This window comes from Chiroxiphia lanceolata, chromosome 3 (genome assembly GCF_009829145.1).
Source record: "Chiroxiphia lanceolata isolate bChiLan1 chromosome 3, bChiLan1.pri, whole genome shotgun sequence".
Taxonomy (NCBI): domain Eukaryota; kingdom Metazoa; phylum Chordata; class Aves; order Passeriformes; family Pipridae; genus Chiroxiphia; species Chiroxiphia lanceolata.
Window position 1 is genome coordinate 62,020,842 of NC_045639.1, and position 25,000 is coordinate 62,045,841.

General features: G+C 36.2%; 1 protein-coding gene across 15 annotated transcripts in view; it reads left to right on the forward strand.

Annotated features, from left to right (window-relative positions):
• The window catches only part of PTPRK (protein tyrosine phosphatase receptor type K), a 391,962-nt gene that overhangs the window by 348,822 nt on the left and 18,140 nt on the right, over positions 1-25,000 (forward strand). The window contains exons 14-24 of one of the 15 annotated variants that reach the window (XM_032681705.1): positions 5,898-6,036; positions 7,148-7,189; positions 9,312-9,341; positions 13,006-13,166; positions 15,287-15,322; positions 17,754-17,765; positions 18,904-19,088; positions 20,820-20,907; positions 21,710-21,786; positions 21,980-21,997; positions 24,415-24,451. In XM_032681705.1, the coding sequence (XP_032537596.1) occupies positions 5,898-6,036; positions 7,148-7,189; positions 9,312-9,341; positions 13,006-13,166; positions 15,287-15,322; positions 17,754-17,765; positions 18,904-19,088; positions 20,820-20,907; positions 21,710-21,786; positions 21,980-21,997; positions 24,415-24,451 (825 nt within the window). Of the gene's footprint in view, positions 1-5,897; positions 6,037-7,147; positions 7,190-9,311; positions 9,342-12,996; positions 13,167-15,286; positions 15,323-17,753; positions 17,766-18,903; positions 19,089-20,819; positions 20,908-21,709; positions 21,787-21,979; positions 21,998-24,414; positions 24,452-25,000 lie in introns of all 15 variants that reach the window. The other 14 variants (XM_032681692.1, XM_032681694.1, XM_032681693.1 and 11 more) reach the window with 14 other exon arrangements.

The following is a 25,000-nucleotide window of genomic DNA, read 5'->3' on the forward strand; positions in this document are numbered from 1 at the left end:
TTTCACAAGCAGAGCCTGTTAAACTCTCTTACTTGGGACAGCCATGGACCTGGTTACCATGGTGACAAGGATGAACCTGACACTTCAGAGCACAGCTCAGCGAATCACACTTTCTCTTCATAGTGAAATACAATTTTTCTTTTTAATAATGTTCCCCCAGAAATCTGTAATTTAGAGTCTTGGAAGCAACAGCTTAGATGGATCCAAACCCCCATTAATTTCTGGCATGCCTTCATCTCCCAGAAGCTGTTCTCCAAGACAGAAACTCTTTAGAAGATGTAGGAAAGGGAGAATTGTAGAGATTCCTTTCCCTGTAAATGTATCTTCAGGTTTCGACCTGAGAAAAAAAAAATCTTAAAGAGAGAGAACTGGTGTACCAAACTGACTCACGTGAGGATATCTGTAAGACCTCATGAATAATGTGTGTAGTTTGCTAGAAAAAGTTGCACATCCCATCTTCTGATCCCTGCAAAAGTACATTCAAATATTTTCATCAAATGGAATCAGCTGAGGCTTTTAAATATAATTAAGTTAAAAGTGGTTACAGATCTTCTCTCACTGAACTTGAATTTACTAATTAAATTTCAGACTTCTAAAAATTTCCTTAACTGCACAAAGATTATCATTGTAGCAAAGCAGTAAGAAGACAAAACCGATTGAGGCACAACGATCTTTCTGGGCAGATGATTACACAGGGCAGGCCAGTCTCAAAGAAAATATTTGTCAGAGGATCTCAGTTTCTCAACGAGCCCTTTTCTCAGGTGGTAGACTGACATATCTTCAGAGCTGCCTCCAGTGTAATTTGATGATGTTATCCTGATGTTACCTTGTTGAACTCATTCAGATGTCATTCCTAGTTTTAATTAAAAGTTTTTGAATGCCACGTAACAAAAGTGCAGAACTGATTATCTTGAGCAGAGCTATTTTGAATATCAAGCTACGCAGCAATAACACCAGTTTGTGAGAATTCAAAGATCTGCCATAAACAGAAATTAACATTCAAAGAAAATGCAGTGTAATAAAATAGCAGCTTTAATCATGCATAAAACTGAGTTTCTTCTCTTGCTCACACAAAGGAAACCCAGCATAAAATGCTGTGAATGCTAAGAGAGTCGAATGGTATGGTGAGAAGTTAAGTATAAAAACCTTGTTCGAAACCTCTGATTTAAAGCTGTCTTTTAGAAGGCTGGCTGTTCTTTAAGTGGTACCATGCAAGCAGCTCTGCAAAACCCTACCAGAATTTTCTGCTTGAATAATTGTGTTTGGGTGAATGAGTAGAATATCATTATCTTGATTCCTCCACCATCTCCTGAGGAAGGGATAGGTGAATAGATTTTGTGCTGAGTGTCATAAATTCTCTGACAATTTTGCAAGGCTGTGTGTAAATTCTGAACCACAGAAGGAAGGAGAAGACAGGAAAGCAATATATGCTGTGACTGGATTCCTTATGCAACAGTATACATCAAGAATTAAGTGTAAATACTATGCATATGCTCAGTTTTAGAAGTGGGTATTGGATTTTTTGGTGTGATTAATTAAAAATATGTTAAAAAAAATTAGAGAAATCAAGTACATCAGGAAATTGTGAGATGAACTGTACCTCATCAACTGTTTAGAATTTTACTGTCCCTGAGAGAGTTAGCGATGCTAGTCTGATTTAGTCCTGTTCACAGTTGAGCTTCATGCAACTGACTGAATATTCTCCTTTAGTATCTATGAAAACAAGTAGAATGACTTCTTATATGGTGACTATTACTGGCTATGTAATCACACATCACTGGATCAAGTTATTTTATGAACTTTGTGAATGGAACTGTGGAATGTGATTGCTGTTACTGTTCATTAGTTCAGAAGAAAGGCAAGTAGAGAAGTTGTTCTCTTCCCAGTCTATCTCATAAATCTTCACTTTAGGCAGCCATTTTTGTACAGGGGAAAAAAATGTAGCTAACGCTCTGTTTCAGAGGAGAAACTCTAGCAAATTTTATGGAAGATGAGTTTGCACTGGTTGAAACTGCAGGATTATCTCAGACTTATAGGATCAAATTGTGAAAAACAGTAATGTGCAAGGCAAAGATATTAATTTAAGGTCTATTAGAGTAAGGTTGGCCAAAGGAATTAATAGCAAAGAGAGCATGCATTTTTATATGACCATCTTTCTGTAAATTACCTTTGAATACAGTCTGCTGTTCAATATGTAAGAGAGGATTGCAGGACTACATTACTAAAAATGAACATTAGAAGTTAGTAAAGCAGATGTCTTTGTAACTTAAATAATTTTTAGACCATTTTTGCCTTGTTTAGAAATATACACTAGTTAACTCCAGTTATCTAAATAATTCCATTTTTAATTACTGTATCTCTCCAATTTAGAGATGTGTTAGGATGTTGTCGTGGACCATGTCAAAGGCTTACAGACAGATGACATCTGTAATTCTTCCCTTGTCCACTGATGTAGTCACACCATCATAGAAAGCTGCTGGGTTGGTTAGGCAAGATTTGTCCTTGATGAAGCCTTGGTTAGTTGAGTTACTTTGTTTGACAAAAGCAGTTCAGCCTACAGAAGAGCCACTTCAGAGAACTAAATCCCCGTAATCTTGTAGAGGGTACAGAAAGCAAATTCTCAGAGTAAGCAGAAGTTCTCTTGCTGCTGTAGTCCTTCTGCAGTCAGCAGCCAGGAGACACTCATTCGTATATGTAGGTTTAACACATAGGCACAAGTTTTCTCTGATTTTGTCCTTTGTCTGTGCATGTGTAAGTTCGCGCATGCTTATTGCAATACGCTTTGAGCTGTCACAGTTAAAACACAAGTAATATGAAATACTTTCAAATTTGTAAGTTCCATTAAATGATGTTACATTCAATAGCTTCCTCAAAATAATATACTCCATTGCATGCAATGCCCATACACATAAGGCATAGATTACAGTGTGATTTATATCTATGATTGCTTTCATATAGTCCCCAAATGTAACATTTAGTCTAGAGAATGCATATATTGTCTGTTGCTGGAAACATGCATATAATAAGCCTGGTTTCATTTAAGTACAAAGCAATCTTTCAGTTGATATTGGGGAGAGAGGTATTGTTCTGCCAGTAGATTTTAGCATTTTGGATATAGCAGGCTCATTCACTGGTTATACACTTGCTTAGTCTATAACTATTCAATATAATTTTTCTCAATTAATTTAGAACTCTGTGGTACATTTCTAGTGGGCACAAACTTTATCTCATAAGCAGCCTTAAAGTTCATGGAATTAATTACTGTCTCTTACTTCAAACCCTTTAATGTAAGGAAACCGGAACAAATGGGCAAGTAGTTGATATCCCCCTGGCTTTCCACTGTTGTTCTACAAACTTGATAGAGAACTTCATTTTGAAGTCATTCATGATCCAAACCCAGTCATTGCTTACACACTGTATAATAAAACACCTGTGCTTAAGTTAACCAAATAAGTAAACTTCCTCAATAACCTTTTCTTCAGTTTTTCTGAGATGTCTGTTGTTCTTTCTCTAAAGTAACTTTTCTGAATGAAATAACATTGTATGTGACCATGCAATAATTTTAAACATGACTATGAGAAGCACCTATATTGAAGCTTGCTCTATCAAGTTATAAGGGTCCTATCTTTCTTCTGAGAGGTGTGAAATGGGTCTGTTATTTTTTCCCCTCTACTCTCTCATCACTAATACTCCTGTGAAAATACCACTGTCCTGATCAAGGCTGTACTGCTGGATGCATTTTTGAGCCTTCAAGTTTTAAAGTATAACTTCAGGTCACATATAATCCCTCTGGTTCATAATTTGAAATCTCTCAAAGACCTGGCCTTAAATTTCCATCCATACAGCTAAATCTCTTGCTCCAGCCTTAGTTATTTTGCAGCTTGAGTAGTTCTTACCTTTGCTAGGTCTTACCTTTGCCCAGCTGTGCTCACATTTGCAATTCCAGACAGAGTGACTATCCCACTCCTGCATGCTCCCTCTTTACCCTTCCCAAGTCCTTGCTATTTCTCCGTAGCCCTTACAGCAAACGTGACTTTTTTTCCCCATTGGCATATAACGCCATTTATATTTAGCTTTGATTGGTCTTTTGACTCTTCTGATTGGCCTTTTGGCTCTACTGCTTCTCAAATGTTGATTTGCATTTGTCACATCCAGCCCAGCTAATATTGGACTGGGAGGTGATTCATTTTAAGCACTGAGAATGTTGAATACCTTCATCTTCCAGTTCCACCTCAAAAGTCATGCCCCTCATTTCCTCTGTTAGACAGCATCCTATGCATATCTAACATTAATTTTAGTTTGTGTGTATGTGTTGTGTGTATGCAGCTACATATTCACACGCCACTTACGCGATCCTGACTCTTACCCGAGACACCTCAACAAACACATAATACAAACAAAATATGTAGAATTGAGTCCACACAGGTTATGTATGCAAGTGTGCATGCAGGCATGTATTTACACAGAGGAGGAAGCATTTAGTATTTCTTAGCAGATAGAGTTCAAGCTGTAGGTGAGAGAGACGATTATAATGATGAAGTCTTATGATGATGATTAAGTTTTATGATTAAAGCACTGCCAGATCTCTTACTGTCTGTCTAGCTCTTGCATGGGTGTCTGGAAGAGAGCATGTTCCTAACTCAGAAGGTTGATCTGAGGGTAAGTTGTAAGTGGTTCAGATACGGCTGAGATGAAAGTTACAGAAACAAGTAATAAAGACTGATTTTAAATGACAGCATAATCCTTCCCTCAGAAGTTAATACAGGTCCTGTGCATGGAACCTGAACAGAAACAGTCTAAGTAACATGGTTAAAACCAGAAAGTATTAGATAGCAATTTCCCTGGTACTGACTACACTGGTTTTCTGAAAGGGCTATGGAGCAGTTTTTCAGCAGAGCAGTAGTATACTATTTCACCTCATTTTTCATTCTGCTTCTTTTGGTGATCTGTTGAGAAGCGTCCTAGTTTCAGAGTAAAGGACATTTTCTGTGTAATGCCACAGACACAGTGATACCAACAGTTTGTACCTATTCCACATGCAGCTGCTGTGAGTGGAGAGGTTAAGTGGCATCTGCTGCATGCTGGGTGGAGAGTGAGAGAAGGGTCAGAGGGAGAGCAAGCACACATACCATTTCATGCCTGTGAGTAGACAAAAGGCCACAGCCTTAGAAAGTAAGAACTAGAGAACAGGAGCCATTTCCTGTTCCACAAGTAAACATCTCACGGGATTTTACCCTTGGCTGAAACTGATTTATATTTTTTTATATTTTTATCAAGGTGGAAAAGACTATGTTCCTGATCTTTTGTATACCAGGCTGTTATGCAAAGAGGTGCAGACTGAATGGCTGTGCACTTTCATTTATATTCTGGTTTTTTCTCTGCTGTAACCTGTAGCCTCAGCCCACTCAGCTGTGTTATGGAATGGTTTCAACTCTCGGTAGAACAGCAGTTTGTGGGGTTTTTTTCAGGGTCTATAAACAGAAATAAAACTACTGCTGACTTTAGTCTTGGCTTTGTGGATGACCTTATTTAGAGAATTAAAATTCCCAGTAGCATGCAGATCTCAGACCAGATGCTGCAAGCTGAATTAATACACAAAGGTGGACTGGAACTGGGTGAAGGGGAGAAGTGCTACAGTTTAGGGTGCAGACTGTGGCTTGGAAAAGAGTGTTTAATAAACACTGCTTGTATATTTGGTGTTGCAAATGTATGGCATATATATTGAAATTTATGGTGTGTCTATGTACACATATATAGATGTTTAAACACATGATGCATGTATCTATATTTTAACTACTGTATTAAGACACACACATATTTGAAAATTATCACCAACAATTATTTTCTTGTCTCTAGTGCTTATACATTTAAGTAATTTCTTTTATTGATTCATTTAGCAGCAGCAACAGAAGAACCTGAAGTGATTCCAGATCCAGCTAAACAAACAGATCGGGTGGTGAAAATAGCAGGAATAAGTGCTGGAATTCTGGTATTCATCCTACTTCTCCTTGTTGTCATATTGATAGTCAAAAAAAGGTAAGAAAATGGTCTGTGCTGATCGGTCTTTTTTTGTCCATATCAAATAATAACTAAATGAGTGTTTTTTACAGGTCTTTATAAAAAAAAAAAAAAGGTTTTAGGACCAGTAGGTCACATCCGATTTTGGATGAGTTCTTTGTGTTTCCTTTTGGTTTTGCTGTGATTCTTAGGATGTATTTAAAGAGAGGAGTTCTTTATATTTGGGATCCAATAGCTATACATTTTCTCATACTTTTTTATTTCCAAGTAGTTTTAAGTTGGAGTTGGAGGAATGTAGAGAATATTAAAGTGGGTGGAATTAAAATTCATGGAGCCTTTTTTATTTTTTAAAGCAAAGAAAAAATAATAACTTACTGCACTTTTCATGTTTTAATCACATAATGAATATGATTTTCTATATGCGGCTCTAATAAGTTATTTGTATCTGTATGTTACACAACTTGCAAAATAATGTAATTTTATACCTCTATTTATGCTTTTATAAACGTGAAGGTTTTTCTTAAAAGTCATACTACATCACTGTAAAATTATCTAGTGAGTCCCTAGTGCATGAAATTGTTTAAAAGTGTATTAATTCGAATTTTAATTTTTTCCCAGTGCTTTCTTAGAAAGTGAGCAATATCGCCATCTTCTGGCGTTGTACAGCGCTAACCCTGCATCCCAATCCTACCTGTAGTAACTTATGCGATCCTATTGCTTGGTCAGTGTTTCAAAGTCTAGCCTTCTCAGTAGTTGCAACTCTTTTAACCTGGCATAAAAGTCCATAATATGTCCTATAAATCTGTAGTTATGGTATAGAAACTAGTTCCTCTCTGTGCATTCCCTCTCTGGTGGGTCCTCTTCATGTGCCACAAGCTGATTTCTCTTGGATAGAACAAGCCCTTTGCCTCCCCATGGTGTGTGCGTTGTGTGCCCTTGCCTTTTGCAGAAGTCGTCATGAAAAGTATTTTTGTAAATGTTGCACATATTCCTCTGAAATGCAGCTTGGTATTATTTTTAAAGATTAAGAAAAAGATTAAAATTGTACCTAAGATCATTCTATGTGTTATAACTACTGGTTTGCATTAGATTTTTTTAATTTATTGCCTTTTTACAATTATCCCTGGAGATATATAACTTGGAGAAGAAACGTCTGCATTAGAAACATTAGGTATGCTTATAGTGTTCTGTGTTAGTTAGCTACATATGTGATTTTTCCCAAAAGTGCTTTTACTTTTCTCTGTTGTTTACCTCTGTGGTTGAGAGTTAACACATATGCAAAAGGTCCAACTCATCATGTGCAAAAAAACATACAGTCAGCAAGTTTTCTTTATTTACACAACTTCTGAAAAACAAAAACGAAGTTGTTTTTCAGCTTCTAGGAGGCAATCTCTATTTTGCAGTTTTATAGCAAGGTATGTGCTGGGGAGTATCGTCTAGTGCGTGTTACAGTGGTCCCCTTATGTTTAATTGAAAACTCAGTGTGTGTGCATGTGTGTGTAAGAGAGAGAGAGATTGTCTAACACTATATAGTGTCAGTCACTTGCAGATGGGGATTGACTAGTTTTGCAGGTAACAAACAAACAAAAAAATTCCATGTGTTCTTTTTTCCTATCCTTTTTACCTCTTGCATTCCGAGTCCTTTCACTATTGAATTTTTTTATGGAAATAAGTTAATTATGTCCATGAAGTGATATTTTAAAGTTTTCCCCTTTTCCCCCCTTCCCTCCTCTGAACCTGTGAAGGCAGTATCCTCTTAGGAGCAATCATCATTCTAAAGCACATAATATTTCTAAACTCCTGTACTATTTTGTATTCAAAATAGGTGAGAAATTAACCTGCTTAATGAATCTTTAATGATTGACAATTTTTCATCATGATAGTTTAATTGGTTGTCTACTGTGTATGTTATAGGTGTGCCATTCTTCTCCCCTTCTTCCCTTAGGGAAAATGGGCACTTTTTTTAATACCAGCTTTAGTCAAGGTCTCTTACAAGAACCATAGACAAACTTTGTGTTCCTGAGTTAATTCAGTCCATTTAGTGAATCAGGGCAATTCACATCATGAAGGCAGGAACAGCTGTAAAAACTCTGACACATTCACACAAACAAAAACACACTTCACTTAGCTGTGGTGGGACTGAAAACTGATCCGTCAAATCATCCTCTGTAGTGTACCTATTCAGTGATCCATTATGTAGTATCCCTTTTGATACCTGAATTGACCACAGCTTATTAGATGAAAAAGTCAATAAAACAATGGTTTCTGCATTTTCATTGGTTTATTAAGTTGTATGCACAGCCAGCACTATCTCAAACTGATTAAATGCAGCATTACATTTTATTGGAAAATGGAGTACTAAGCAGTTTTGTTCATGAGCTTGAGATGTTTTAGGCTTTGCCTGATCATTTTGTACAAATTGGTTTGAAGTTTTCCTGAATGAAGCTCTTAACAGCTTTTACAGACTTTTACTGGAGTAATCAAACCAGCTAAGAAAAGGGATACTGCATCTTTAACAAGCAATGCCATTTTTATTTTCAAAGTCATTGTTGGACTATTTTCAAATGTTCTTCATTTCCTTCCATTTGTTTACCTTCCATGTTTTTAATGCTTAGCATGACTACATCAGCATTTCCAATTTTAAGATTTTAAAATAGAAAACATATGTTTGCATTCAGGAAATGTGTGGTATATATGTCAGTATACACATGTCTGTTGTAAACGTGCATTCTTTACAATGTGTGTACTCATATAGCTACACATAGTACGCATACAAACATATATGTATACACCTGTGTACTGATAAAGATGTTAAAATGAATTACATGAAATTGTTTTCTGATTAAATGTATTTATTAATGGAACCTTTATTTTTTCTGACTGAAAAGTAAAAAGCATATCTACTGCACAAGATTTGTACACAGCTGTTCATTTGTCATGACATCTAGGCGGTAATCATTATATTATGCTGAACTGCATGTTGAAATTACACAATCCATTTAATTTTCAAATTTTTGGCAATAAGTGAAATCTCAGCATGTAATTTTCTCAAATGATCTCTCTAAAAAATCATTTTTATATGCTAGTGGTTTTTTTGTTGGTTTTTTTTTTAATTGCATGGCAAAGTAAGGCTAGTTTGTGCATGAGCAAGTTGAAATGCTAACCAAAGAAACATGAATTTTTCAACTTTTTTTTTTTAAACGCACATTTCTCTGCTTTATTGAATGTGACAGAGTCATGCTTTTCATTCACCATTGCTTCTCTTTTTCCACTGTCTGTGATTTGCTTGCCAGGAGGAGCTACTATTCTTACTCCTACTATCTGTAAGTAGAATACGGGTGAATTACTATTTTACGTGTTTTAAAGATGCAGTATCCCTTTTTAAAAAATAAAAACAGTCTCTATATTTTTTTTTTAAGTTTTTTTGATAGTTACCTTTCATTGTTCTCAGGCTTGAAAAATTGCTTGTATCATTGTTCCTGTCATTCTTGCTCTGTTTGTTTTTTTTAAAGGGATATTGTATTTCTGACTGTATATTGAGACTATAGCTTTTTTCTACAGTTTTTCCCAATACTATTTTAGTTTATTGTAATCATAATTTAATTTGCATTATGATTCACAGCAACACGTCACACTAAGGAAAAAACTTCCTTTCCCATTTCCTAGCCAGAGAACTGTGCTTGTAAATCACAAATTCTACTTTCTCAACGTATCAGTTCAGCAGTGATCTTGTGCACCACTTTTCCTATGCAGGTTGTAGGGAGATGCCAAACCTTTATAAATAGGTCATGATCTGCATCTATCACTTTTGAGGTGATTTGCATACATATTTTAAAGTGTGGATCTTATTTTTGACATTGGTTTGTATAAAACTGTACTTCATTGAAGCAAAATTGACTTTTTCTATACATATTTACCATATGAGTTTTTGCGAGGATTGCAATGGTTTTGTCTGTGATTGAGCAAAGCAGTTACATGCATTCTTCATTTTAAATAAATGCATAAAGCCATTGAATTCAGAGGGGTTCTAAGAATGCATTCAAGTGCTTTGATGAACTGGTGGTATCCAATAGTGGCACTCTTCCACAATTTTAAGCAGATTAATTGACTTCTTTAAACAAACTTTAAAATTATAATAATTTTAAAAAAAGCTAAAGTGGCTTAGCCAGCTGCCATTCTCTGGTTTATTGTGACAAATTATAATTTCCTTGTTAAATAACAATTGCTTCAACTCAAGATAATTATCCACACAGTTTCATCCTATGATGAAGCACTTTTCCCCTCCAACCACTGTAGCACCCACCTATGCAGGATCCAACTGGATCCTTTAGCAGATAATGAGAATCATTTACACTTTCTGTCAGCCTCAAGTTCTTTAACCTAATGATTTGCTTAACTGTCATGAAGTACAGATTTCATGTGCCTTTAGCTGAGGGAGGGAGGGACAAAAAAGGAAATGAAAGGCAAAAGAAGTCATCAAACTCCAAGGGCACCAGGAGCTGTTGAACAATAAAGCTGTGCTCCCATTTCCCAGCAGTTTTGGGAAGCAGTTACAGTGCTACAACACAATAGGCCATTTTAGGCGTTGAAGCAGAGCATAAGAATTAGAAAGTAGCTACTGTAATAAGCTAATAACATGAAAGCCGTAATAGCCGTTGATTTATTTATCATAGCTAGCAGGTTTTGTTACAAAGTGATGCTTCAAAGAAAAGCTTAATGTCGCTGAGAGATGAGATGTAATAGTCTTTTTGTTCCATTTCTGAGGTGACATTAGAAAAAGGTGATCTTCAGTGTATAGAGACTATTTGAAAGGCTTTGAAACTTAAAAAAACCAGTTTGAACTAGAAATGCTAGTTTTGAGAAAGCTTTGATAGTATTTTGAAAGAATTATAAAGCTCAAGCAGTTTCAAATTTGGAAGTTCTTATGGTCTTCATTTTTCAACCAGAATATAATTTAAGTCAGTTTCTCTTAAGGTAATAGGAAGGTGTGGAGTAATTGTATAAAATAAAGCATTTTATGGGGGACATTTAACAAATTTTTTATTTTTCACTGAACAACTGATACAGAACCCTCATGTACACCACAAGAGTTTGATGAAAAAATGATGGATTTAGAGAACACCTTTGGGATTTTTGTAGTGAGACTGTTAATGAGTAGTAATTTTCCAACTACTCCACCTGTAAATGGGAAAAAGAAGGGGGGGAGGAAGTGTGACAAAATAAGGAGATGAGTCTGATTGGTGGAAGAATCTTTATTGTTTGCAGGAGAGCTTTGTCCATCCATATTCTACATTGTATTCCCTCGTCATGAACCAAGACTGTTAACTAAGTAACATTTTCTTAGATAAGCACAAGCATGAAGTACTTCTTGCCCTAGAGAGAAGTGTAGGTCCTCTCTGGTGGATGTTCCCAAGACTTAACAAGTAAATAGATGGTTAGTTTACACTAATATTCTTCATAGAGTCATGGAATGGTTTGGGTTGGAAGGGACCCTAGAGATCATCAAGTTCCAATACCCCTGCCAGGGATGCCTTCCACCAGACCAGGTTATTCAGAGCCCCACCAGCCTGGTCTTGAAAACATTCAGGGAGGTGAAGTCCACAACCTCTCCGGGCAATGTGTGCCACTGTCTTATCAGCCTTATAGTAAAGAATTTCTTCATAATATCTAATCTTCTGCTATGTAATAAATATCTAATATAGTTCTTGTCTGATGTTAGAATGTGCATGGAATATTAAAAGTTGGCAGAGAATAGAGGAAGAGCAAGCAATCCTCTTAAGTCAAGAGAAATGTAAGATAAACACTGTCTAAACAATTAACAGGGTATTTCATGACATTCTGTGCAGAAGAAACTTAGGAAGCTAAGCTGTGTGTGAAACATACATTTTCAAGTACTCAGTACCTTATGTGATGATTGTGTCTCTCCCATGTGGTGTCAGATTTATCCAAATAAGCAGGTTGGCTATCTATTATATTGCAGTCACAGCTTCAGATGAAAACAGGGAGATTTCAGAATAGTCTAATGTAAGTTACTGGTTCCTGCAGAACCAAGGTGCACTTCATGCTAGTCTGCATGCTCCTTGCTACTTGAGATACATGCTTTAAGTGTAGTAGGCTTTAAGTTATAATTAAAATATATTATTTGCTTCCTTTTGACTTCTGGAGACAGTGCAAATCACTTCCAGTTCTTTATCAAAAGGGAAGAATTGAGAGGTATTTCTGAGGTGTGCACTTTAAGGGCATTGGCTGTTAATTTGAGGGATTTAGTTGTACAGATTAAGTTGCTCTTTAATTGTGATACATTCAGAGTGTAAGACTGTTAATGTCAAAATTGTGATGTTCCCAAACTGGATGAAAAAGTAAAATGATGAGGGTGGTTTTGTTCTTCAAAGAACCAAAGTTCAGTATCAGCAATAAAATGTGCTATTATGTTGTATCTTGTATACTGAATGGGCAGAACAACCTTTAACATAAAAGGTAATAATAATGTATATTGAATAATTATGTTTCTTTTGTTATTTCATTGGGTTTTTTACTAACAAAGTAATTTAGAAGGTTAAATGATTTTTTTCCTAACAAGGCAGGCAAGGGGAATGAATTATCCATTTATAAAATCAAAACAGATATTTAAACAGAGATGGTTGATAAAACTGCATGCACAGATGCTTCTTATTTGTCATTTCAGTTAAAATGTAATTATATTCTCTAATTTGTTTATATTAGTGTAATTACTCCACAGGAAAAAAAAATATTACCAGGGTACAGAAGTAAGCGTTTCCATTACAGCATTTGTGTGTGTACAGAAAAGATATGATCATCACTGTTTCATAGCAGGGTGCATAGTCTATCGATTACATGCTGAAAAAGTTGTACACAAGGAAATCAGCCAAACTTTTGAGTCATTCAGGATTATAGATAATGATTACTGTAGACATCAACGCTCATCAAATATTAAGGTCGTTTGCGTTTTTTTTCTTGGCTGGGCAGCAAACTTGCAAAGAAGCGCAAGGATGCCATGGGAACAACCCGCCAGGAGATGACCCACATGGTGAATGCAATGGATAGGAGTTACGCTGACCAGAGCACTCTGCATGCGGAGGACCCCCTTTCAATCACATTTATGGACTCACATAACTTCAGCCCCAGATGTAAGTAGACAGTGATATCTTCTATGTAGCGTAGGTGAATATAGAAACACAGAAAACAATTCTAGTTTATAAGAAAAATGGTTTTAAGCTCCAGGTTTTCCAGGAACACTGGGAAAGCCAAAGGTTAAATAGGGCAGTCTGTATGTTATCCTTAGTGTTATGTGGTCAATTATTTAATTAAATATCTGCAAGTACTTTCACTATGCAACAATTTTTGTTTTAGGGAAAATATTCTACTTCTAGAATATCTCAGTTAAAATCTGAAACTGAATTTTTCCTCATGAAGGTATTTAATGGCAACATGTTAAATATTACTCTGTAAACCATGTATAGAATAATAATATGAGGTCCAAATTAATTTCTACTGGTTTTTTGGCAGTAAGAACATTATAACAGAAGGAAACACTGACAATTTTCATTGTTGTTTGTGAAGTTTACGAACAAGCTTGTTAATATATCTGCAAATTTTTTCTATATTTGTATTCATTTTTTGTAGACTTGCCAACTGTCTGGCAGTTTGGGTGTCTGCTACGTGTCTGGGTTATGGCTACCACTGTCCAGCACTCTTGCCTCCCAGCATCTACACTATACCTTTCACAAAAGCGAGATCCTCCACTGGCAGACTCTGAATATATCAAAATAGTGTATAAGTTTCCAAGGGGACGCAATTCTGTCATGGAGCTGGTGGGAACCTGACCTCCTCACAGCTCCATGGACTTGTGGCTTGGCTTTAAACAGATCTGAGCAGTCTGAGCTGCTTCTGAATTGGAATCTTTTGGGAATGGCACTGCATCTCTTTTCTCTTGCCTCCCATACTGCTTACCATGCATGAACAAAATACATCCCTTAAGACTCTTAAGTTCTTTCCTGGTTGTTGTAAGGTAAATGGATTTTGGAGGAGGGTTTATTGCTGGATTTATTGAAGCTTACCAAACTGCAAAGTGCTAACATTTTAAGTGTCCCGTAACCAATTATAAATGGGAGTTTAGTATCAGCCTGGTAGTTTTTCTACACAGTTTTGGCTGGAACAGTTTGAAAAATCTCCAAAGTTTGATGTCTTATTGGCATTGAAATTTGTAGAGGCAGGAAGAGCAGAGACAGTTTGATATGGGCTTTGATGGTGGATCCCAGGCAAAGAATTCATCAGGAATTTACATGGCTATTAGTGAGCTGGGACTGCCAGGCACTCAGGCAGCCTTCCAGATGGAGTGAATGCCAAGAGCCCATGAGCTCCAGCCACCACAACCGTCCTGGTTGGTTGGCAAAGAAGTTGGGCATTGCTGGTTTCTAGCATCCTAGGTATGTGATTTTTTTCTGTGTTGGAGGATTCATTTCTCCTGACCATTGTCTGTGCTGAGACAAGTCTTCCAAGCTTTCAGGGTTTCCTGCTATGTGACAAACATTTAGGCAGATTGTTTGAGAACTGGAGCTTAATTTTGTCACAGAGAAATTGATATTCTAATTTTGTGTTCCAGGTTGGAACAAAACCAAATCCTGGATTCCACCATTTCTGTCCAAACCAGCACATTTGTCTAGTGCGTGGCTCTAGTTGTGATAATGAAATTCTATGAATTTTATTCAGACATCTGTATCGGTGTATCTGTGATTTTCCTATACTCATTAAGAGCAGTATCTTTGGTATTACACATTAAAAAAGCTATTAACTGTGAAAATGTATGAAATTTTTTTTAATTACCTGGAAGATTTTACAGAAATACCATTTTATTTTGAGATGAGCTATTGAAGTATTATATGAGAGAATGGGTTTAAAAGGAAAGAAGCAGTTCTATGAAAGTGAACCTTTATTGTGAAGTGAAAGAACAATAGTGAAGGAGGAGCCCTTTCAAAAACTAAATTGCATGTAATGTCTTCTTTATTTCATTTCACTAAGAATCTCTTTGCCCTTATTATTACATTTCTGAAGTCCAAAATCGCTGGCTTTCATTCCTCTTTTATTCAGGATGCTTTCTGGAACTGCATATTCATTTTGTTTTTCTCTTGTAATAAAATGAATGGGGTTTAGTTATCAGTTGCTTATACTCTGAAGTACATTGTTTTTACTCTTAAAAATACACAAATTGAGGGTAATGTGTTTCTTCATGGGCTTTGTTTTTCTACAGTGCCCAATGATCCACTTGTGCCGACAGCTGTGTTAGGTGAGGACCCCAGTCCTTCATTATCCATTCCTGCATGAGTTTTGTCTCCTTGCATGGTTGAACGTTGAAACAGCTTGTTTTATGTAAAACTATCCTGTTTTCAGAAAATAACTCTACACTCAGTTCATCAATTCAGAATTAAACTGGCAACAATTTTAGAATGAAAATTATTTTATGTTCTCATTAAGATTTTATTCTTAGTCACTGCTAACTGAAGAGTAAATGAGGAAATAGGTAAATGGAAAATACTAAAATGTTTTTCCCCAGAGCTTTGAAACTGAGTTCCGATAAACTGACATGTGAAACTAGAGCTCTATTAAGAAAGCCTTAAAAATAAAATTCAGGTCCATATTAGCATTATTACCACCAAAAGTTCAATTTTCTAAGTAACAAGAATAAGAAAAATAGAAAAGATAAAATTCCAGAATATCCAAGAAGAAACAACAGCTTTCTGTGTATGTTCTGAACAAATACTTCTGTATACCTATATTATTTACACATTTCAGTTGACATTAGCTAGTAAATTTTTCAGTTTTTTACTTACTTCAGAAAGAAGAACATATGTTGGAATGTCCAGACTGCTTATGTCCGCTGAATCTAACACTGAATGCAGGTTTTAGAGTCACTGATTTTTTTTTTATTTTTTTTTTTTAAATACAAAGTGAAAAGTATAATTTGTACCCAAGTTCTTGGTTGGATAAACGCAATGTGCAGTACTGAGTCTGTTGCTGAGGTTATTTTAGGCTAAAAGACAAATATCAGGAAATGAGGGTGAATATAAACAAGTTCAAAAATTAGATTCCTAGAAGTAGCACTTAAAGGAGCCTAGGGGCAATTTAATCCCTCCTGTGTTTTGAGATGGGACATTATACGTAAAATATAGACTCTTTCTGGCAATTGATTGCCTCATTGTGTTTTAAACATTTGGAGTGAACAAAATTTTGCTCTTGCAGTGGCGTGTTCCAGTGCCTCGCTCCTCTTAAGTAAAACTAAAATTCAGATTCATGTTAGTAAAATTTGGGATCCAAAGCTCAATTTTCTGGGTATTAATTACTACTAACTGAGTGCTACTACTAAGTATTATTAATACTTACCTCTAGTATTTCCTAACTAGGCTAATCATTGCTGTGGATTGAGCCATTTCCTTTTGAGGGACTCATAGGACTCATGCTTCTGTCCTTTTAAAACAGTCTTTTTCCCATTGAGAAGCTCACATGTCCTCAATTGTCTCTCTTATAGTTGAGTTAAACCCAGTTCTTTCACTCATCATCTTGTAGCTGATGTTTTCTAAATTTATTGTCATTATTTTCCTCTCAACGCTTTCCAACTCATAGGTTGAATTTTAAGTTGCAGTGCCCCAAATCAGGTACAGTTTGTAGAAGAAGTCTCAGTGCTGAACTGAGTGGTATAGGTACCCCCATATCCTACGTGCATTTTTCCTGCTATCCGAACTGTATTTTCTTGTTTTTATTGCGCTCATGTTGCTGACTTGCATTGAGTTACCTGTTAAAATCACAGTTGTCATTAGCCAGTCCCTTGCTCCATTCTGTAGTTTTATATTTGACTTCCCTTTCCAATACACACACAGTGTGTTGCATTCACCATTCAATTCACCTTGTTGATTTTCTCATTGTCTCCCAAATAATCAAGATAACTTTGAAATCTGATCCCATGCTTGTGAAATGCTTGAGGTACCTTACCACTCATATAAGAAAATACCCATACTGTCAGGGTGTTTTCTGCTGTGGCAGACACAGACAATTGTGAACAGCAAGGGCAAGGAACTAACTGAAGAAGAGTTTAATAGTTCCTATCTGCATTCCCATCTAGTGGTAATGCTATTCTGGGCACGATGGTCTCCTGGTATAAGCAAAACAATGAAAGTTAAAAGAGATAGTATTTTTCATCGAGTGGACTGAAATAGTGGGAGGGAAGTGTACAAACTTTTGGACACACCATGTAAAAGAGGCTAGGTACCTGTAAACTTGTTCCTTTGGAACTGGATCATTTGGCCTACTCCATATAACCCTTGCTTGGCCCAGTGTCACAAAACAGTTTACTTCTGCTTTTATTTAGAGATGAGCAAAATTTTTTAAATTATAGAACATGTTCTTTTATATGAAACTTTTATTACTTTGTAGCTATACTAGATTTCTTTTTCTTCATGTATAGGTTATTAATGCTACTCTCCATTCTGTGTACGTTAGCACTAAGTTAGTATGACAATTTTGCTTTTCTCAAGTCCCTATCATTACAGTGATGGCATAATAATGTGGCCCTTATATTTTTTAAATGGCTTTCATTGTTACCTATTGTGAAGCTTTAACAACTTTTAATGTCACTTTCTTTTAGTCATTTTCTATTATAGTCCTGAAATAAATTTCTTGTGTTCTGTTCACTCATTGTTTTTTGCTGCTTCAATGGGTTAAAGTGCCTATTACTGGTAAGTATACTGCAAGGAACGGGGAGAACTGCAAATCCTGAGGTGGTTTGAAATGTGTGCGTAACACTGCAATAAAAAGTGACTGCTGCATGTCACTCACATTATTAAGCAGGTTAGTGAGGCATAAATGTACTGAAATTAGCAGCTTCTGTGACAGTTCAAAAAATCAGGTTTCTTAGGAGATTTCATTTCAGAAGGCATTAACAGGGTTTGCATTTTGGCACAATTGTAGAAAATACAACCCTTGAGGTGTTCATTTTTTTTTCCTAGAGTGTTTTGCCTTCTAATCTGGATCCTTTGCAAGGAAAATGGTAAACAGATTTCAAAGAAGTTTAGGAGGGGTCAGCTACCCACTTCTCGTTTCAGTAGCTGTTTTTCAAAAAGGTTTAAATTTGAATCTTTCTTCCTTTGCAAATTCATTTGATCTGATGATTGCTAATTTAAATAAAATAACTATTTCACAAAAGGGATTGACAAAATGCGATCACCTCGTGCATCTTTGATGTTTGGTTTTGATATGAAGATTAGTGTAGCATAGAGCATTAGAAGAAACTTCTTTGTTTATACAGAGCAAAAATTGTGGATGAAATCAGCACGCTCAACAGTTTCATTTCTCTGCTAAAAGACCCGAGTTAAAATGACCACTCTGAAGTGCTGATTCGTCTTCCTAAGTGGAGGTGGTGTTCTGAATCGTGGCATAATTGCTTTTTTTTTAACTGGGATCTCAACTGTTTGTTGGTTTTAGACAAATTATGTGCTGATACCACTATAGAATTATTCTAATTTATTGTTTAGGGTGGAGTATTGCTCTCGATACATATTATCCATTAAAAAGTTACTTTCAGTGATAGAGTCTGGAGTTTCCAAGTACATTAATGTCATAAAGTTTTGTAGCTTCAAATAAAATGCCCTTTAGACATCTTTATTGTAGGATGAAGGACTGCACACTTTCATACGAGTTTGCTGTTAAATTCTTTTATGTACTTCGCAGTATTTATGTGCTGGAGAGTAAGTGCTTTGCGTTCTCAGAAATTAGATATGTTTTTGAAGGAAGAGGTTGAAAATAGATATTGATATGTATAGCAGCAGCTGTTATTGCTTTGCAGGTACCTAATGCATTGATTTCTTGTGAATACAGATGAAAATCACAGTGCGACAGCAGAGTCCAGCCGACTCCTGGATGTCCCTCGTTACCTCTGCGAAGGCACAGAATCCCCGTACCAGACTGGGCAGCTGCACCCTGCCATCAGGGTGGCTGATCTCCTGCAGCATATTAACCTAATGAAGACCTCTGACAGCTATGGATTTAAAGAGGAGTATGAGGTGAGATCTTCAGTGGTGGGGCTTTGCTAGGAAAATTCCCTTTGAAATGGGCAGCCTTTTGTTTGCATTGTATTGCAGAAGGATGGACTAAATGTCACGGGCTTAAGTGAAAAACAGACATAAGATTCCTATATATGTAACCAAAAGTGAAATAGTGAATGGAGTCCAATAGTTTTAGCCTTTACCACTGACTGGTAGAAAACCCCTGTGTGTTCCTTAGGGTACAAGAAGACATGTCCTGAATCTTTTTGACATATTGTAAGAAGTTACCACTCTTTTGTTGCTGCTCTTTAGTGGAAATGTTGTAATTAGTTATGTGAGCTATCTTCAGTGCAGATCTCCTGGATGAGGTTAAAGTAAAGATTTTAACCTGACTGGTTGCACAAGAAACATTGGAAGCACTTTCATGATTTATTATAGCATCTCAGTAGGGCAGTACTGGGACTTAAGTCCAACCAAGAAGCAGTAAAGACATGCCGAGGGTAGTAATGTCTTGAAGTTCTAATTAAACCTGCCTGAGAATGTCTACTTGCAACTTTAATGTTAAAATGGAAGCAAAAAATTCCCAGCACTGGCGGTAGAAGATGAGTACAGATTAATTTCACTTCTGATCTCTGAATCTGTTGTGATTCTTTGGGATTAGAACATCAGGCAGGACACACAGTAAAGATGGGAATGGTACTGCCAAGGTTGCTCACAATACAGCTAGGTTTAAAATGAGTTTTCTCTGAGTAAGTAATCTCTTCTGACACAGTTTTCAACCTTCTCTCCTTTCTGCAGCTGTCTCTACTGTAACATAAGAACTGGAATAAATAAATGTGTGGTTTTTAAAAGAATATATTCTCTTTTCCTCTCTTTTACTTAAATATACTTCATTATGCTCTACCTAACTTCAGGGCTAAGGCCAAGTGTCAGCCACTGTTGGGGGGAGGGTGGTCCCTGATGCCACATCAGGTGTTTTCCTACTTGCTACTTCTTCTATTACTATACACAACATCTGTTCCCTACCTTGGGCTTCTGACTGTGCATTAAAGTTCTGTTTCCATGGCTACTGTGTATTTTCTGGAGATAACTTACCCAGATCAGGATAAGAGAACATCTGGAAGGAAGGAATAGCATAGACCTGCAACTGCTGTAAAATATCTACGAGCAATGAAGAAAAAGCCAAGGAGAAATAAAAGCTGCTTCTGTCGCTACTGAGAGATCAAACTCTTTAAGAGCTCAAAAATGTAGAACAATTTTGCTAGTGGCTAGAGGGAGGCATATGAGGAAAAGCAACATGAACAATGAACAATGGCAGAGGAGATTTCCTGATGCCTCTGTAGAAAGAAAAGCCATTTTACTAAGTAAGATGTGGACAGCGATGTAATGGTGGAGTAAACAGGCTGTATATTATGGTGTCTTGTAAGAAGAGTGATCAGTTTCTCTGTGCGTTCTCAGTTTGCTGTCATTACTCCATAGCAAGTATGTATAAGCAAGTTTAGCCTTCCAGCAATTCCAGGATTTGGAATCCCTCTGGAGTTCCTCAGTGACTTGCCCATTTACTCATAGCAGTCAGAGGGAGCCTTCCTTCTTCTCTAGCTGTATTTATATACCATGATACCACCTGGGTGACCGTGGCAGACAAGCCAAACTGAGCTTACTTAATGGTAGAGCAGTTCTTTTAAGCTGTTATTTCTGGAGATAAATTAATGGTCAGAATGTTTTCTTTCGGAACATTTTTATTTATAGAGTTTCTTTGAGGGGCAGTCAGCTTCTTGGGATGTCGCTAAGAAGGATCAAAACAGAACAAAGAACCGCTATGGAAACATTATAGCATGTGAGTATCGGTGTCCTTGGTTTGAGCGATAGCTCTACTCGTGTGTTACCCATGCTGTGTTCTCTCTTCCTTTACAAATCTCCAGTGGCATAACTGTTTAATACCCTCAGCTGAGAAGCAGGACAGTGCCTTTTTCAGCTTTTTTTTTTGTCCTTCACAGTTCAACTTTCTTCCTTTTATAACTCAGGCTGAATTTCGCATTTGCATCTCCGTTGTGCAAGCGGTGGTAAGCATATATCAGCAGCAAGCTAGGACTCATTTGGATGTTGATTCTGTTTATTTGCAATTTGTATTGTTTTACCAGTGCTATTGAACACACAGGAATCAAGGTACCAGAGAACTATCTGAATGGGTAGAGTTACCTCTTCATCGAATCCCAAGTGCATTGCTAACCACCATGTTTTGACTTCATTAATGTCTCAATATGAACTTGAGCAGGCTTGGGTTGGAAGTGAGGAAACAGTAATCAGCATTTTTGGTTTTCTAGATTGCCAACAGTGGAGCTGATATTGAAAGGGACTTTGAGCAAGTAACTGGTTTTCTTTGTGTCTTTTTAACCACGTGTAACAGTGCCAACACCTTTCAGCTACACTTAATGAAATTAAGTGAATGTTTTTTGAAATAATTGGAGACCTCAAACAAAATGGTTCTTTGTAATTCTGTATGAACACTTCATATTTAAAGATTGTAAATTGTGAGGTGCTTATGCCAGCTGATTTTGGTTTTCTAGATGACTTACCGTTAGTATCTTACTTAAAAAATCACACTTCAAAAAGGCTCCGTAACCACTTGGTTTTTACAGATGACCACTCCAGGGTGATTTTGCAACCTGTTGAAGATGATCCATCTTCAGATTACATTAATGCCAACTACATAGATGTGAGTGGAATGCACAGCTTTCTCCCTCTCAATTTGCCAGCTTCTCTATGTGAAATTATTGCATGCTATGCCTACAAATTTATTGAAAGCTTTCTTTTTTTAAGAACAAATGTACACTTTCCTTGTTCTACGTCCTAGTACTCACTGACATTGTTGTGCTTTCTTTCACATCTGACTTTGGTTTGGGCTGTAGATTTGGCTGTACAGGGATGTAAGTACCACTATATGTGAATAACAACATCCTATTGTAAATATTTAATATAGATATTGTTATTAATTACTTTCCTCTTCTATTTTTATCAGTTGATAACTATGCATGCCTCATCTAATTTACCTCATCTGTTCCTTTAAAAAGTTTCTTTTTTGTGTGAATATTTTTTGTACCTGTTTTGAAAAGATAATTTAGCCTTTTAGCATAATTATGCCTTTTAGCATATTATTGGATGTTAGATAAGTCAGGTGAGCCTATCTGTTAAAGAGAACTTACTGTTCTCATTTTCTAGTGATGATTTGCACCACTAGCTTTTCTTTTTCCCTTCCCATTTATATGTGAGAAACTAGATAGTATGCTGTACTGTAACTGTCTGAAAATGTACCTGTGGAGTAGCCATAATGTATGTTTGGCAAAAAGGGAGGGATTATGACATTTTTGGGTTAGATTGGGTTTTGGAGGGGGTGTTGTTTGTTTTTAACAACGGTTTAGACAAACAATATTTAGGTGTCATTTATCTTAATGTGCTAATTTAGGTATTACAAAGTATATGCACCAACACATTTTATATAAATATTTTAATGTAGTAGAAATTTCCTCACTTCTGCAGAAAACCTCTAAAGTTCAAAATTCCATACTTTAATCAGAATACAAATTAAATTATAAATTTAAAAAAAAAAAAAGTGGTACAAATTTTGCCAGATACTTTGATTAACAACATATAACTTTTCTCTAATTAACACTGTAGGAATAAACAAGATGTTGTATTCAAAGTAATTCCAAAGTAATTTGAAAGGTAGTGGAGTAACTAGTACAAATGTTTTTCAAATACGTGGAGTTTGATTACTTTTCGTTATAATTGAACCTTAGTAGTTTTTCCTGACCACCATTAGTTGATAAATTATTTAAGAGCCCTTGAATTTCCAGGATATAAAGATTTAGCTCTCTATATATATATATGTCTTTTTATTTGGATATTTTAACAAGGCAGTCTCTGTGAAGTGATAGGCCCATGATATTTTTCCTGGGGCCTTAAACAAGAAAACTCTCCCAGATTTGTAATAATTCCAGTTCCTTGAGAATATTGTTTTTCTGATTTAGGAGTAAATTGAATCTCATTAGATCCAGACAAGAAAGCTACAAGTTAAAACTGGTACTTGGCAATTTTTAAGTGGCACTTTTATCTTCTTCTGGAAAGCATTACTGAATGTAAACCAGTGTAGCCCAGGTTCCACTTTCATAATTTGAAACTGGGGCTTGATATTAAGAACTCCAGGAAAAATTTTTTAGTCATTTGATGCGATCTTGGTCTCTTATGAAGCCAAGAGTAAGATACTCAGAAGTTTTTTCATAAGCCCCAGAGGAAGGTATTCTCTCTCTAAACAGGATGATGAAGCAGTCTGTGGAAAAGAATAAAACCTCCTTGGGTTTGTTGAAGTCCTTCAGTTTAGTAGTATCTTGTGAATACCAGGAATCCAAGGGCTTATGTTCCCCTGTAATGCAATGCTTCAAGCAAGTGGCCTAATAAAACTGTAACCTAGAGAAAAATTGGAGTTATTAACATTTGCACATCATGAAATTCTGTATTGTCTTCTCACCAACAATACTGAACTCTCCTTCCTCTTTGTAGCTAAGTGCCTAGCTGGCACTGGTCAAAATGTACTGTGAATTATTTCCTTAAGAGCAGCACCTCTTTGTCTTGTAGTTTTTATGTGGGCAATTAGTGCTATATAGTACTGGGTCTAAACCCATAGACCCAGCTACCTGGAAAAGCTTAGTTGTGTAGGGTTACCCATGTACATATCTATATATATCTATATCTATCTATCTATAGATATATAAGTATGTGTATATACTTGTGTGTATCATGCCCACTATAATTGATGCACATTTTGTGCAGTCAAGCAAAACATTTCACTGCAGTAGGACCTCGATACAGTGCACACATCAGTGTCCAACTCTGTCCCCATTAGTTAGAGCTGGGGTATATACCTCTGTGCCTTACAAAGATTCTCTGTTTAGAAGAAGAAAAAAGGTGTATATTTTTTCATATTGGCTAAGTTGAGAACACAGATCAACTACTGAGATAATATGGTGGCAAAGAATTTTAAGTAAATGACCCAATGTATTTGGCTGGGGAAATAATGTCAATAGATAACTAATTTTTAGGCACAGGGGGCCCATCTAGAGTACTCCTTCCCGGTACACTACAATGTCTGTTCAAGTCAGATGTTCTTATTTTCATTTTATCTGTTGTCATTCGAACCTTTTCAATATTAATTGTTTTTTTAGATTTTGAGCTTCATGCTGCTCTTAAATATTGGTTTGTTCTGAAAATGTTGTCTAGAGTTAAGGCTTTTATTTTCCACTCTCTGTTAGTAATATGGTACTCAAACCAACTTATATTGCTGTTTTAGGGATATCAGAGACCAAGTCACTACATTGCAACCCAAGGTAAGGATCTGCCAGCTTTAATCAAATCAAACAAGTGTTCTCTGTAGTGTCCTAAAGTGTTTTGGTAAAATGGAAGTAGATGGAAATAAAGCATACATAGTATTGTGAGTTATCATCTTGTGTTATGGTAAAATAACATAGGTTATTTTGTTCAGGCAGAATGTGAATAAATTCAAAAATTGCACTAATTTATCGTGTTAATTAGCTATTGAGCAAATCTTTTAGTGATAAATTCAGATGATAAAGTCAGAAACTACTACCATGATTTCCAGTTATGAAGATGAATAGAGAAAAGAGATGTGGACAGAAGTGAACAGTTTCAACCTGCCTTGAGGCATTTTTCTTTCCATATTACAGTGTATTATTTTGTTGTCTAGGATTTAGTCCAGGATGCAGTGAAGATAGTAATGATAAATTAAACTCTGTCTCAGAAAATCTGGGTAAAGTAAGTCCAGAGGACAAAGCCTCTTTATAGGAAGGAGTGAGGGAAATCTTTGTCATGTAACACCCTACTAATAAAAAGAGGGGTTAGAGAAAAAAACTGAAATT